This window comes from Trachypithecus francoisi, unplaced genomic scaffold, assembly GCF_009764315.1.
Source record: "Trachypithecus francoisi isolate TF-2019V2 unplaced genomic scaffold, Tfra_2.0 Lachesis_group0, whole genome shotgun sequence".
Lineage (NCBI taxonomy): Eukaryota > Metazoa > Chordata > Mammalia > Primates > Cercopithecidae > Trachypithecus > Trachypithecus francoisi.
In genome coordinates, this window is record NW_022681453.1 from 15,847,439 (window position 1) to 15,862,355 (window position 14,917).

At 42.3% G+C, this 14,917-nt stretch overlaps 1 protein-coding gene and 1 non-coding gene across 6 annotated transcripts in view; one reads left to right on the top strand and one right to left on the bottom strand.

The window, feature by feature from the left end:
* Positions 1-14,917, bottom strand: part of CDC25A (cell division cycle 25A) — a 33,482-nt gene that overhangs the window by 12,416 nt on the left and 6,149 nt on the right. For 3 of the 5 annotated variants that reach the window (XM_033205912.1, XM_033205902.1, XM_033205919.1), the window contains 4 exons: positions 12,358-12,477; positions 9,461-9,592; positions 8,942-9,013; positions 4,967-5,140 (listed from right to left, as the gene is read on the bottom strand). In XM_033205912.1, the coding sequence (XP_033061803.1) occupies positions 4,967-5,140; positions 8,942-9,013; positions 9,461-9,592; positions 12,358-12,477 (498 nt within the window). The remainder of the gene's footprint in view (positions 1-4,966; positions 5,141-8,941; positions 9,014-9,460; positions 9,593-12,357; positions 12,478-14,917) is intronic. The other 2 variants (XM_033205928.1, XM_033205936.1) reach the window with 1 other exon arrangement.
* On the top strand, positions 11,973-12,034 carry LOC117084657. The gene has a single exon (XR_004437569.1). It is a non-coding gene; the product is annotated as a U7 small nuclear RNA (small nuclear RNA).

Sequence of the window (14,917 nt, forward strand, 5' to 3'; positions counted from 1 at the left end):
GTGTGGGGCTGAAAGTTCCAACCTCTAATCATGTCTCTGTCTTTCCAGTGACCAGTCCCATCCTGAAGCTATCAATCATCAGCATACAAAAAGATATGACCTTAGATATTCCAAGGATTTTAGGAGTTATATGACAGAAGGGGAGGAAGACTAAATATATATTTCATAATATCACAGGTATGATAACTGTACTCAAACAATGCTTGACATTTTCTCCACAATGAAATTTAAAATACTTTATATTTAAAATACTTTAAATTTAAAATACTTTATATTTAAAATATTTTTTAAAATTAAAATATATGAAAATAAACCAAAACATGAGGGCCAACATATATACATAATAATTATTAACAGTATTATTTTATCCAAGAAAAGTTTTACAAATATGGAAATAAAAAGGTCAATCTCTATTATGGTAAAAGAAAATGAATATTCTGGCCGGGCGCAGTGCCTCACACCTATAATCCCAACACTTTGGGAGGCCAAGGAGGACATATCATCTGAGGTCAGGAGTTCAAGATCAGCCTGGCCAACTTGGTGAAACCCCGCCTCTACTAAAAATACAAAAAATTAGCCAGGCATGGTGGTGGGCGCCTGTAGTCCCAGCTACTCGGGAGACTGAGGCGGGAGAACTGCTGGAACCTGAGAGGTGGAGGTTGCAGGGAGCGGAGATCGAGCCATGGCACTCCAGCCTGGGCGACAGAGCGAGACTCAGTTTCAAAAAAAAAAAAGAAAAGAAACCAGAAATTTAGCTCTGTATGATATGTTTGTAAGAGGAAAACACCCCACAAACTCAAAGTATTTTTCTTATTCCCTCACTCAACAACAGCAGAAGACAGAGACTTCTAGATATGAGGGGATTTCTCCCTACCAGCAAGCAAGCAAGCAGTTTTGCAGTGGAAAATAGCTGGGTGTTGTCCAATTCAATTCTGACACTATCTACCTGGAGAGTATCAGATCAGGAAGTTGAGGGCCCAGTCCTCAAAACCGCACCACCCTTCAGACACCAGTTGGGCCTCTGGAACTTCTGATCTACGACCACCAGCTTTAAGTGGGGGTTCCCATGACCCCTTCTTTGGGTTTAATTTGCTAGAAGTGGCTCATAGAACTCAAGAAAACACATTTACCAGTTTATTATGAAGGATATTCAAAGGATACAGAAGAAGAGATGCATAGGGTAAGGTACGGGAGAAGGGACATGGAGCTGCCATGCTCTCCTTGGGTGCCCCAACCTTCAGGAACCTCCATGTGTTCAGCCATCGAGAAGCTCTCTGAACCCTGTCCTTTCAAGGTTTTATGGAGGCTTCATTACATAGAAATGATTGATTAAACCACTGGACATGAGTGATCAACTTGACCTTTAGCCCCTCTCCTCTCCCTAGAGACTGGAGTGTGGGGCTGAAAGTTCCAACCTCTAATCATGTCTCTGTCTTTCCAGTGACCAGTCCCATCCTGAAGCTATCAATCATCAGCATACAAAAAGATATGACCTTAGATATTCCAAGGATTTTAGGAGTTATATGACAGAAGGGGAGGAAGACTAAATATATATTTCATAATATCACAGGTATGATAACTGTACTCAAACAATGCTTGACATTTTCTCCACAATGAAATTTAAAATACTTTATATTTAAAATACTTTAAATTTAAAATACTTTATATTTAAAATATTTTTTAAAATTAAAATATATGAAAATAACCAAAACATGAGGGCCAACATATATACATAATAATTATTAACAGTATTATTTTATCCAAGAAAAGTTTTACAAATATGGAAATAAAAAGGTCAATCTCTATTATGGTAAAAGAAAATGAATATTCTGGCCGGGCGCAGTGCCTCACACCTATAATCCCAACACTTTGGGAGGCCAAGGAGGACATATCATCTGAGGTCAGGAGTTCAAGACCAGCCTGGCCAACTTGGTGAAACCCCGCCTCTACTAAAAATACAAAAAAATTAGCCAGGTGTGGCGGCGGGCACCTGCAATCCCAGCTACTCAGGAGGCTGAGACAGAGAATTGCTTGAACCAGGGAGGCGGAGGTTGCAGTGAGCCAAGATCCTGCCACTGCACTCCAGCGTATCTAAAAAAGAAAGAAAAAGAAAATGAAACTTTTTTTTTGAGATGGAGTCTCACTCTATCACCCAGGCTAGAGTGCAGTGGCATCTCTGCTCACTGCAACCTCCGCCTCCCAGGTTCGAGCGATTCTCCTGCCTTAGCCTCCTGAGCAGCTGAGATTATAGGCGCACACCACCACACCCAGCTATTTTTTGTATTTTCAGTAGAGACGGGGTTTCACCATACTGGCCAGGCTGGTCTGGAACTCCTGACCTCGTGATCCACCTGCCTTGTGCTCCCCAAGTGCTGGGATTACAGGCGTGAACCACCGCACTCAGCCTGAATATTCTTAAACATTGACAGATACTGTCTGACATGTATACAATGTAAAGTTTCATAAATGTTCTTGCCCTTATAACCCAGAATTCCATTTTTAATTAGAAATAAAAGGAAAATCAGGGAAAGGGAGATTCTAAATGTCCAGAAGATTAGATTTATTCAATTATTTATAGTATACTTGAAAGTTGAAACACTATCAGCCAGGTGCACTGGCCCGTGTCTGTGGTCCCAGATACTTAGGAGGCTGAGGTGGGAGGACTGCTTGAGCCCAGGAGTTCAAGGCCAGCCTCTTTTCTACAAAAAAGTTTTTAAAAGATTTTTTAAATTAACTGGGCATGGTGGTGCATGCCTGTAGTCCCAGCTGCTGGGGGGCTGAGTGGGGAGGAGTGCTTGAGCCCATGGAGGCTGTACTGAGCTGTGATTGTGCTACTGCACTCCAGCCTGAGCGACAGCACTAGACCCTGTGCCCCCCACAAACAGAAAGAACAAAAACCAAACAACTCTCCCCAAACAAAAATACTATGCAGCTATTAAAATATTCTTTCAGAACAATACTTTAAAGAGAAAATGTTCATAAAGCATTAATAACAAAAGCAGATACAATAAGGCAGTAGGCCTAAATGTTTTCTTAGCTGTCATCTCTAACCTTTTAAAACTGCAATTTACTTAAACCTTTTCATGCCACAGAAAACACAGTTCACCATTTCATAATGCTTAATACCAAACCTCAATATAAGGACAATGTAATGAAGGAAAAACATACAAATAAACCAGTGTTTTGTGTGTCTAGCCACGGAATAAACAGAATAACATAAAGGACCATAGGATTTAGGCCCAGACAACCATCACACTAGCACACCCATGCCAGATGCTATGTCTAACACCTATAATCCCAGCACTTTGGGAGGCCAAGGTGGGAGGATTGCCTGAGCCCAGGAGTTTCAGACCAGCCTGCGCAACACGGCAAAAGCCTATCTCTACAAAAAATACAAAAATTAGCTGGGTTTGGTGGCACACACCTATAGTCCCAGCTGCTTGAGAGGCTGAGGTGGAAGGATTGCTTGAGCCTGGGAGGTGGAGAGTGCAGTGAGCTGAGATCATGCCACTGCACTCTAGCCTGGGTGACAGAGACCCTGTCTCAGAAACAGAAAACAACAAACCAGCCTATACAACTATGACCAATGCAATGAATTAACTTGAAGAATTAGACAGACAGACCTTTATAAAAATCAAGTATTTAATAGGCCATGATAGGTCTGGATTAAAGGGAAATAAAATATCTACAACAAATGATAATAAAAACATTTCAGGTCAAAAGTGATGAGACAAATCTAAAGCAGTGGGAAATTCATAGATTCAAATAGATTTATCCAGAAATAAGAAAATTAAAAACAAATGAGTTAACCATTCAACTCAAGAAGCTGGAGACAGCAACACAGCAAGCCTGCACTCCCGAGGCAAAGGACAGCCTACTGAGGCAGAAGACTTTTCAACAATAATCATTCTACTACAGTCAACACAGAAACAATTATGGCCAACAGCAAGCGGGGGCCTCCACCTTTGCCCAGCTGTCATACAGTGCCCCAGTCACCACTCTACTGGGATGGAATGAACTTCCGCTCCCTCCCAGCAATAGTGAGACAAGTCCCCACCTAAGGTGTCAATGGAGTTTGTGCTGGGGAACCCGGACTTCCACCCACACCTTTCTTGCAGTATCAGAGAAGGCCTGCTAAAACTTAAGATTTACATAGACTCGAGACTCACAAATATACAGGAGACAACGGAAAAATCACTGGTCATACCAAGAACCAGAAAAATCCCAACTTGAATAGGAAAAGACAATCAACTGATGCCAATACTATGAATGGATGTTGGATTTGTCTGATTTTAAAGCAGCCATCTTAAAAATGCTTCAACAGGCAATTATGAACATACTTAAAGCAATTGAAAAACCAACATGAGGCCGGGCGCGGTGGCTCAAGCCTGTAATCCTAGCACTTTGGGAGGCCGAGACGGGCGGATCACGAGGTCAGGAGTTCGAGACCATCCTGGCTAACACGGTGAAACCCCGTCTCTACTAAAAAATACAAAAAACTAGCCAGGCGAGGTGGCGGGCGCCTGTAGTCCCAGCTACTCGGGAGGCTGAGGCAGGAGAATGGCGCAAACCCGGGAGGTGGGGCTTGTAGGGAGCTGAGATCCGGCCACTGCACTCCAGCCTGGGCCACAAAGCAAGACTCCGTCTCAAAAAAAAAAAAAAAACAAAAAAACACCAACATGAAAATAGCCAAGTATCGGTCAGGCGTGGTGGCTCACACTTGTAATCCCAGTGCTTTGGGAGGCCAAGGCAGGAGGATCACTCGAAGCTAGGAGTTGAAGACCAGCCTGAGCAACATAGCTAGATCCCATCTCTATTAAAAGAAACACACACACACACACACACACACACACACAAAACCCTAGCAAATCTTATCTAAGAAAATAAATGAACCACTAAGTGGAAGTTTTTAGAACTGAAAAATACATTATCTGTGCTAGAGCAAAAAGGAACCTAGGAAACTAACCTCGTGGGCCTTCTCTGGACTAGTTGACTCTTTGGGATTGGCCCCAGACATGCTCTTCCTCCTCTTTGTATTTCCAGGTGGAGACTCCTCTTGAGATCGTTCTGGTCTCTTCAACACTGACCGAGTGCTGGAGCTACACAGGGAAGGGGAGTCAAACAGCTTGCATCGGTTGTCCTTACAGGAAAAAAAACAGATAGACCCATCTTTCATTAAAACCTGTTCACTTGAATGGTAAGACAAATAAACCATTCTAAATTAGCAAACAGACACTGCTGATTCATCTAGTCCTAGCAACTCTCATAGGGCCTGGCACACAGCAAGCACTGAGCACTTAGTGCTCAATGAATATATACTCAGCTGACATTATATACAGACGAGTAAAACATCCTTTGCCCTCACAAAAACTGTTTAAATAATCCTGCGTCAAGAGAAGTGCGACCTTCCAGTCAGGAACACATTTTTGGCTTGCCTATCTTCTCCTCCATTTTATTACTTGCACCTTGCTTAAGCAGCTCAACGGGTTTAAATACCCCACCTAAATCCAGAAAAGACGCACAGTAGCCAGGTTATAAGAAAAATGGGGGCATCATTGGTTAAGGTATAGTTAAGATGGTAAATTTGGAGGGAGTGGGGATGGGCTAGTAGCAAATGCCTTTCAAAATTGTGTTCAAAGTCTTTTTTTCTACTGGTCTTTTATTTTTTTTATTTTTTATTTTTTTTGAGACGGAGTCTCGCACTGTCACCCAGGCTGGAGTGCTGTGGCCGGATCTCAGCTCACTGCAAGCTCCGCCTCCCGGGTTCACGCCATTCTCCTGCCTCAGCCTCCCGAGTAGCTGGGACTACAGGCGCCGCCACCTCGCCCGGCTAGTTTTTTGTAGTTTTTAGTAGAGACGGGGTTTCACCGTGTTAGTCAGGATGGTCTCGATCTCCTGACCTCGTGATCCGCCCGTCTCGGCCTCCCAAAGTGCTAGGATTACAGGCTTGAGCCACCGCGCCCGGCCTCTACTGGTCTTTTAAAGACTAATTTCCCAGGCTGGGCATCGTGGCTTATGCCTGTAATCCCAACACAGTGGATCACTTGAGGTCAGAAGTTCAATACCAGCCTGGCCAACATGAAGAAACCCCGTCTCTACTAAAAATACAAAAAAAATTAGCCAGGCGTGGTGGTGTTTGCCTTTAATCCCAGCTACCCAGGAGGCTGAGGCACGAGAATCACTTGAAGCCAGGAGGTGGAGGTTGCAGTGAGCTATGATGGCACCATTGCACTCCAGCCTGGGTGACAGAGCAAGACTGTCTCAAAAAAAAATAAAGACGAATTTTCCAGAGTCCAAGGGAAGCCAACCTGACCAGTGGTAGAGAGAATCAGCTCTCTAAACGCATCTCAGCCTATTCTCGACTCCGTGTGTCTTGGTCTGGCTTTTCCTTCTGCACAGAATGTCCTTTCACATCTCAGTAAACCATTCATTTTCAAGTTGATGCTAACATTTTTAAAAATTTTTTTTTCGACGGAGTCTTGCTCTGTCGCCCAGGCTGGAATGCAGTGGCGCGATCTGGGCTCACTGCAAGCCCCACCTCTCGGGCTCATGCCATTCTCCTGCCTCAGCCTCCCGAGTAGCTGGGACTACAGACACCCGCCACCACGCTCAGCTAACTGTTGTTGTTGTTTTTTTTTTTTGTATTTTTAGTAGAGATGGAGTTTCACTGTGTTACTCAGGATGGTCTCGATCTCCTGACCTTGTGATCCGCATGCCTCGGCCTCCCAAAGTGCTGGGATTACAGGCGCGAGCCACTGTGCCCGGCCGATGTTAACATTTCAATGTCACTTCTTTGAAATCTTCCTGATAGTCCCCAATGGAACGGATCACTCCCACATCTGCTCCCAGAGACCAGGGATTTTCTCCCTCTTTTGTCTGAGTTTATTTTCCATTACGGCTCCCAGCAATGGTTAGTCTGTAACAACCATTTGTGGAAGAAATTTCCCCACTATTAAGAGCTTACAAGCCAATGCTTATGATTTTAAAATCAAATCTATACAATTAATAGCCACTTCCAAAGTGTTCTCACATTTTATGTAATTGTATGCCTATCAAAATGACCTGGTAAATTTACTCATAACATGTGTACTGGGTTAACATATTTTTTCAAAAGTTATGCACATGAATGTACTATAATCCATAAGTGATCTCAAAACTGTAGCTTGGCTGGGTGCGGTGGCTCACGCCTGTAAACCCAGCACTTTGGCAGGCAGGTGGATGGATCACCTGAGGTCAAGAGTTTGAGACCAGCCTGGCCAACATAGCGAAACCTCATCTCTACTAAAAATACCAAAAAAATTAGCCGGCAGTGGTGGCATAAGCCTGTAGTCCCAGCTACTCAGGAGGCTGAGGCAGGAGAATCACTTGAACCCAGGAGGCAGAGGTTGCAGCAAGTCACGATTGCACCACTGTACTGCACTCCAGCCTGGGCAACAGAAGGAGACTCTGTCTCAAAAACAAAACAAACAAACAAAAAAACTGTAGCTCATTTGTTCTATAATTATAGTTCAGGTTATTGACAATTAAAAAATAGGAACTTATCAATTTAGGTGTGTACCTAAGGGTGTATATCTCTGAATATACAGGTGTATATATCTGTGTAGGAACATTCTTGCTTCTAACTTTGAAAGTATCCCTATGATGAAAACACGAATCTAGTGTGTGTATATATATATATATATATGTGATTTTGAATATATACACACACATACACTATAGAATCTATATCTATACTATGCTTTCTGTTTGAAAGTATCCCGGCCGGGCACGGTGGCTCACGCCTGTAATCCCAGCACTTTGGGAGGCCGAGACGGGCGGATCACAAGGTCAGGAGATCGAGACCATCCTGGCTAACATGGTGAAACCCCGTCTCTACTAAAAATACAAAAAATTAGCCGGGCGCGGTGGCGGGCGCCTGTAGTCCCAGCTACTCAGGAGGCTGAGGCAGGAGAATGGCGTGAACCTGGGAGGCGGAGCTTGCAGTGAGCCGAGATTGCGCCACTGCACTCCAGCCTGGGCGACAGAGCGAGACTCCGTCTCAAAAAAAAAAAAAAAAAAAAAAAAAAAAAAAAAAAAGAAAGTATCCCTATGATGGAAACACAAATCTATACTGTGTGTGTGTATATGTGTGTGTGTCTGTGTATGTATGTGTGTGTATATATATATATATATATATATAAAGAAATTATTTCTAAAATTGAAAATATCTACCTGAAAATATCCAGCCTCAGGTAGGTATTTTCAATTAAAAAAAAAAAAAAAAAATCCAGCCAGGCACAGTGGCTGTAATCCCAGCACTTTGAGAGGTTGAGGTGGACAGATCACCTGAGGTCAGGAGTTCAAGACTAGCCTGGCCAACATTGTGTAACCCTGTCTCTACTAAAAATACAAAAATTAGCTGGGTGTGGTGGCAGGCACCTGTAATCCCAGCTACTCGGGAGGCTGAGGCAGGAGAATCACTTGATCCTGGGAGGCAGAGGTTGCAGCGAGCCAAGATTGTGCTATTGCACTCCAGACTGGGCAACAAGAACAACTCCGTCTCAAAAAAAACAAAACAAACAAAACAACAACAACAAAAAAACCCTGTGAGTTACTGTTGCTTGTCTAATTTTATGCTAGGTTCTGTGGAATATAAATGAGAATAACCTAAAAAAAGTAAAGTATTCAGGCTAAAAAGGCTTCAGATAGGCTTTTTTCAAACTGACTAGATGATAAAAGCCAGGAATGACCATGGTCGCGCCTAACCCACACTCCTTATAGATCAGGAGACATGCAGAGAGATATCATCACTAAAGGTTTGTAGGTAGCCAAAGTGAGGCCTAAAACCCAGATCCCCAAATGCTATCATTCATTTCAATCTTTGGCTATACTCAACTAAAGACTACTCTGTCCAGTGCCCCAATCACTCAGGGCTTCCTCCAGACACATTAAAACAACTCACAAGGTTTGTAGTTCTCATGACGAGAGGAGCTGTCCAGAGGCTTGCCATGCATGAGGGGGTCTCCTCCTCATTCTAAAAAACAGAAAAATTGATTTTAAAAAGATCCTGTAGAGACTAACATTAGTTTAAATGCTTTAGGTGTGTTTCTCCCTGAAGAATACCAGATAGGCCTGGATAGGAAGTATCCTTAATGTACCATCCTATACCATTCTGATTTCACGTTTCTTGTATATAAACTGCATATAGACTGATTTCATGTTTCTTGCATATAGACTGTTAGTTAGCTCCTTCAGGGTAAGAAGGATCATATGTCTTCTTTTGACACCCCCATCCCCCAACCCAAAGGATTTAATAAGGCTGGTAGCCCCATTATTAAATGAATTATCACCAAATGAACAAAAGTATCAGCTAAGCAAGCCCCGGGGAATTGTTGTTGCTGTTCTTTTTCACATCACATGACTTCTCCAGAGGTAATTAGTAGAATAGATAGGAACGCACACACACACGCACACACAGTACCTTCAGATTCTCTCTGTCGAGAAGGTCCACAAAGCCATCATCCTCATCAGACAAAGTGGCTGTCACAGGTGATTGGGGTGTAAAAAGAGGAATGAAATTCCCTGGTTCACTATTTCTTTCATTTGAGGAAAGCTGTAAGACAAAATTCATGGATTAATAACAAATGAGAGCTCTGGTCCACTTTGATTTCCTTGAATGGGTCACTAGTTTCTATGATGAAAACATACTATGTACTTGTTACACAAAGTAATATTTTAGCAATTACTGATTATAGGAAAATGTATCCCAAGATTATAAATGATTTGATGTCCACACACAGCCCTGAGTAGTCAGTAGGCTTCACAGAGAACTCCTGCCAGAAGCAATTCACCCTATAATGGGTACTAGAGATAGCCTCTTGTGAAGAATAAGGTTTCTTTTATTAGGAGGTTGCATCAGTGAACACCGGATCAGCATTGAGGACTGTGACAGTATGAGAATCTGCTGAAATGAGTTAGAGCAAGCAGATGCAAATCTCTATTGAGAGCATAAAATGGCCTAGAGAACACACTTATATATAACTTCAGTTCTGACAGGGGGGAATAAAAGGTAACTTCCTTCTATAAAATCTATCCTCGTTCTTTAGACTTGGGATTTAAATGCTGCTCAGTTTTTAAATGAGGAATTACTGTGTGCCAGATACTACAATATAGTCTTTATACATATAATCCAATAGAAGCCTCACAATATACTAAAGGTAGCTAATCCTTTCCTTTTCCTTTAGCAAATCAGGAAACTCGTGCTTAAGAGAGGTTAGTTACCAAGATTATACACCTCATGTGTTTGACTCCAAAATCCAAACTCTTCTCACTACACTGTCTCCCTAGGAGAAAACCATTCCCAGAATTAAAATGGCAGTACCTCATTAGCCAACCTATAGTCATATATTTTTTTGGGAGGCCTCTAAACATGGAATATAGAAAATTTAGAAAAACTGCTCATAAATCCACACCTGGAGATAAATCCTACTAATACAAACACTGCTAATACTGAAATCTTTATTTTCTAGGCACTTTCAAATTCAGAAAAAAAGCTTAGAGTTTTTTCACAGTAGCAGGGTAGTCCCAATGTTATGCCCTACAAGTAATCCTTAAAATCCAAATCTCTTTGGGGTATGAATCTGTTGTAAATTAAGTGGCCCTCCTCCAAGTTTCTGAGTGGATCATGCACTAAGGAATCCTCTCTGCAGCTGGCCTATTCTAGTTCTGGCATTAGATTTGCTTCACAATATAAAACAAGTTCTGGGCAGTCTCTAGTCCTCCCCAAGTGCACCTGACCACACTCTGGGAAACGGCAAATTTTTTTAGCCAGCTGAGCCTAGGAGTAGATAACTTTATTATGGGGAAGTACCTTTATCACGAAAGCTCACACTATATCACACCAACTTTTGTGAGGTAGGTTCTGAGATCCCTAGGTGCAGATATGATACGGGCTCTAGTTGCTAAGCATACACCAAATATATTGTTTCTGGTATCCAACTCTTAAAGCGTTACTGTGTACTTGGGAATTTAGAGATTGCTTATTGAGACAGGAATTCATCGTCCAGGCTGGAGTACAGTGGTCTGATCATAGCTCACTGCAGCCTCGAATTCTTGGGCTCAAGCAATCCTCCCACTTCAGCCTCCCAAGTAATTGGGACTATAGGAACAAGCCACTACACTCTGCTTATTTTTTAACTTTGTACAGATAGGGTCTCATTATGTTACCCAGGCTGGTCTTGAACTCCTCCTGACCTCAGGTGATCCTCCCACCTTGGCCTCCCAAAGTGCTGGGATTACAGCCATGAGCCACGGCACCCAGCCAGAGATCATTAAATCCTGGTTTCCCACTTAGGTATATCCTTTGGTAAATCATCCAGACCTCTCTAGTGGTACTTTCCTGATCTGTTCAAGTGGGTTAACTCCACTTACTTCACAAGACAAGAACATATAAAAGTGCTTTGTGCAAATGATAAACAGAGTTAGCAACACTGGCTGAACCTCAGAACACAAACCAGATTGGAAAGGTATATTTTCAGATTTAAGATCCTAGGTAAACCTGCAAGCCAAATGTGGTCATCCTGCTCAAGTTGGGCCTCTTCAATCTATAGATGCTATCAGTTAATCCAATTCAGACCAACAGCAGGAAACTTTGGAAGGAATGACAGTCCCTGTCTGGCAAATACATAGCCCTGAAACAAGTGATCCCAAAACTGCCCAGTAGCCTGAGTGTTCACTGGAATCTATAGTAGTTCTTAAAAAAAAAAAAAAAAAAAAAAAAAAAAAAGAGAGGTGGTCTCACTGTGCTGCCCAGGACTCAAGTGATCCTCCTGTCTCAGTTTTCCAAAGTGCTGAGATTATAGGCATGAGCCATGGCACCTGGCCCATAACTGTTCCTAACAAACCACCTTTGGAAGAAGTCAAGTGCTCTCTCTCCAGCTCTTTGATAAGCACTTAGAATGCATACTAAAAGAGCAAGTTTTAAGTAAGAGATCTAGTGTTACGGCTCTTTTAAAATTTGTCTTGCAGGCTTTCCAGTTTTTGCCAGAAAGCCCTTAAACAAACAAACAAACAAAAATAGTAAGAGATCTAATCCCACCATATATACATTTAGGATGACCCAGGATTTCCCAGATTAACAAGGTCAAATATTCCTTGCACAACTCCAATATTTCAAACACCATCTCCCACTCTTCCTACCGCCTGTCTGTTCTTCAGACACAGCAAAACCACCAAGAATGCTTGACAGTCTAGTTTCAAAAGACAAAGTCAAGGTAAAGACAGCTAGTGCTACTGTAGTGCCTTCAATTCTGGATGAAAGAAGGTGTTTTAATCCTTTCTTCCTGTCAGGAATTCCCCTATGAAAGCCAGAGCACATACCATCCAAGCTGGGGCAGAGTTCTGCCTCTGTGTGAAGAGATCTTTACCCTCCTGGAGTCCATGAGAGTGCAGGCAGCCACGAGATACAGGTCTTACTGGCTTCTTAAACTCAAAGGCTTCCTGCAAGACACAGTCGAGACATCTACTGTCCATGAAAACCAACTCAAGCCTCAGCTTGGGTGAAAGACGCAAGGAAGTGGACACTGTTCACCTTTCTGCCTCCAAATTAAAATTTCACCTAATTCCAACAATGGATCTCTGTAACTAAGAATATCCAAGGCTCTGTCAACAGCTAACTTCTAAAGTAACATCTTTTTCTTGCCATACTGTATTTCCTAACACCAGTATCAGCCAAATATACAAAACATGATAAATAAGCTAAATCACAATGTTTCTGAAATCTAGAGCAAAAATAAATAAAATCTAATATAATTGCCTGTGAATAGTTGTCAAAATTTTCCATCTAGATCCATCTGTTTCAGGGCTTCTTATCTCCAGCTCTTCCTACCAACTGAGGAAATTTTTTCTACTTAAAATTATTATTCTATTCTATACTAAAAGCAATGAAAAAAAAGCCCTACTGGTTTACTCAACATGGACGATTCTTACAAGCATAATGTGTTAAAGCCAGATATGATAGAATATATATTGTATGATTCCACTTTATGAAATGAAAGCACTCACAGGCCCCCTGCCCTAAAATATTCGCTTAAGAACTCATAATTAAAAAGAAAAAAAAAAAAAAAGAACTCATAATTAAGTGTTAAAAGCAGTAATGGCTAGCACTGGCATGGGTGGCTGAGTTCCCTGTTGCCCTTGGTCTCGGGGTCGCTGTCGGCACTGAGGCTGCAGCTATCATGGTGAACTTATTTCAGATTGTACAGGACCACTGGGTTTATGTTCTTGTCCCTATGGGATTTGTCGTTGGATGTTATTTAGACAGAAAGAGTGATGAATGGCTAACTACCTTCCGGAACAAGAGTATGTTATTTAAAAGGGAATTGCAACCCAGTGAGAAGTTACCTGGAAGTAAAGACTGGCTGAATTACAGAATGTTCATATTTTAAAGTTCTGAGAGAAATAAAAACATTCAGAACAAAAAAAAAAAAAAAAAAGCAGTAATGGCTAACATTACAGTGATTTCTATGCCAACACAGTACTAAGTACTTTCTGCGCATTAACTTTTTAACCATCAAATACAACCTGATTGTCCCGATTTTACAGGTGAGAAAACTAGACCTTGCAGGTTAAGCAATGTGCCCAAAATATTGAAGTAAAACAGAACAACTCCAGAGTGAGCGCTCTTTAACCACCACCTATGCTGTTTTCCCTTTAAAACAAAGCTCTAAGCAAGCAACCCTGAGAGAAGCCATTTCAGGGGAAAACCAGGCATCAGTACAGCTTTGCCCTGGTAAAAAGCACAAGAGGCTGATAAACTGCTCCAAGCACTCAAGGCGGGAACTCATTTCCATATTCTTTCTCATGACATTTCCCAAGTTGATAAAGAAATCATCAGGAAAGTTCATGGAGGCAGTGGGTTTTACACTAAACCTGGAAGATTTTAAGGATTATGAACTGTGGCGTTTTAGCAGGAATGGAAAAGGGGAGAAAGTAAATATACAGAAATACAGTAGAGAGAAGGCTGAAAAAATTACAACTGCTTTGGATGCCTACTCTGTGCCATGTCTAAGAGAACAAAAAAGCCAGGCCCATTCAAGGTAGACAACCACAAATTCACCTTCCAAGCCACCATTTCAGTTACTCTGAGATCCCCTAGAACTTGTTAGCCCTGTTCTTACAAATACTGCCAAAGAGCCTTTTCCTAAGCTTACAATTCATTTCAGGGTCAGAGCAAAGAGGCAAGGACAGCCTGGGCAGAGACTTCCAGACAAACACTATTTGTACATGTAATTACTCCTGTGAGCTACCATCTGAGCAACTCCTGCCTGTCAGGCACCATTTTCATTTTTTTTTTTTTTATTTTATTTTTTATTTTTTTTTTGAGACGGAGTCTCGCTCTGCCACCAGGCTGGAGTGCAGTGGCGGATCTCAGCTCACTGCAAGCTCCGCCTCCCGGGTTTACGCCATTCTCCTGCCTCAGCCTCACGAGTAGCTGGGACTACAGGCGCCCGCCTCGTCGCCCGGCTAGTTTTTTGTATTTTTAAGTAGAGATGGGGTTTCACCGTGTTAGCCAGGATGGTCTCGATCTCCTGACCTCGTGATCCGCCCGTCTCGGCCTCCCAAAGTGCTGGGATTACAGGCTTGAGCCACCGCGCCCGGCCCAGGCACCATTTTCAATACTTCATACATAATCTTACTTACTGCCGCATCCCTAAAAGATATTACTACTCCTATTTTACAAAAGAACAAAGAAGATTAAAAAGAGAAGAATTTGCCAACATCATACAGCTAATAAGCAGGATCCAAACCCAGATTTCTCTGACTCCAAAGACTGCACATAACAGCCAAGTTTAGTCTCCCAGAAAGCAGCCCAGCCACTTATCTCTACGCCACTGACAGCTTGTGGGTTTCACCTCTGCCTCAGGTTAGTACATTGAAG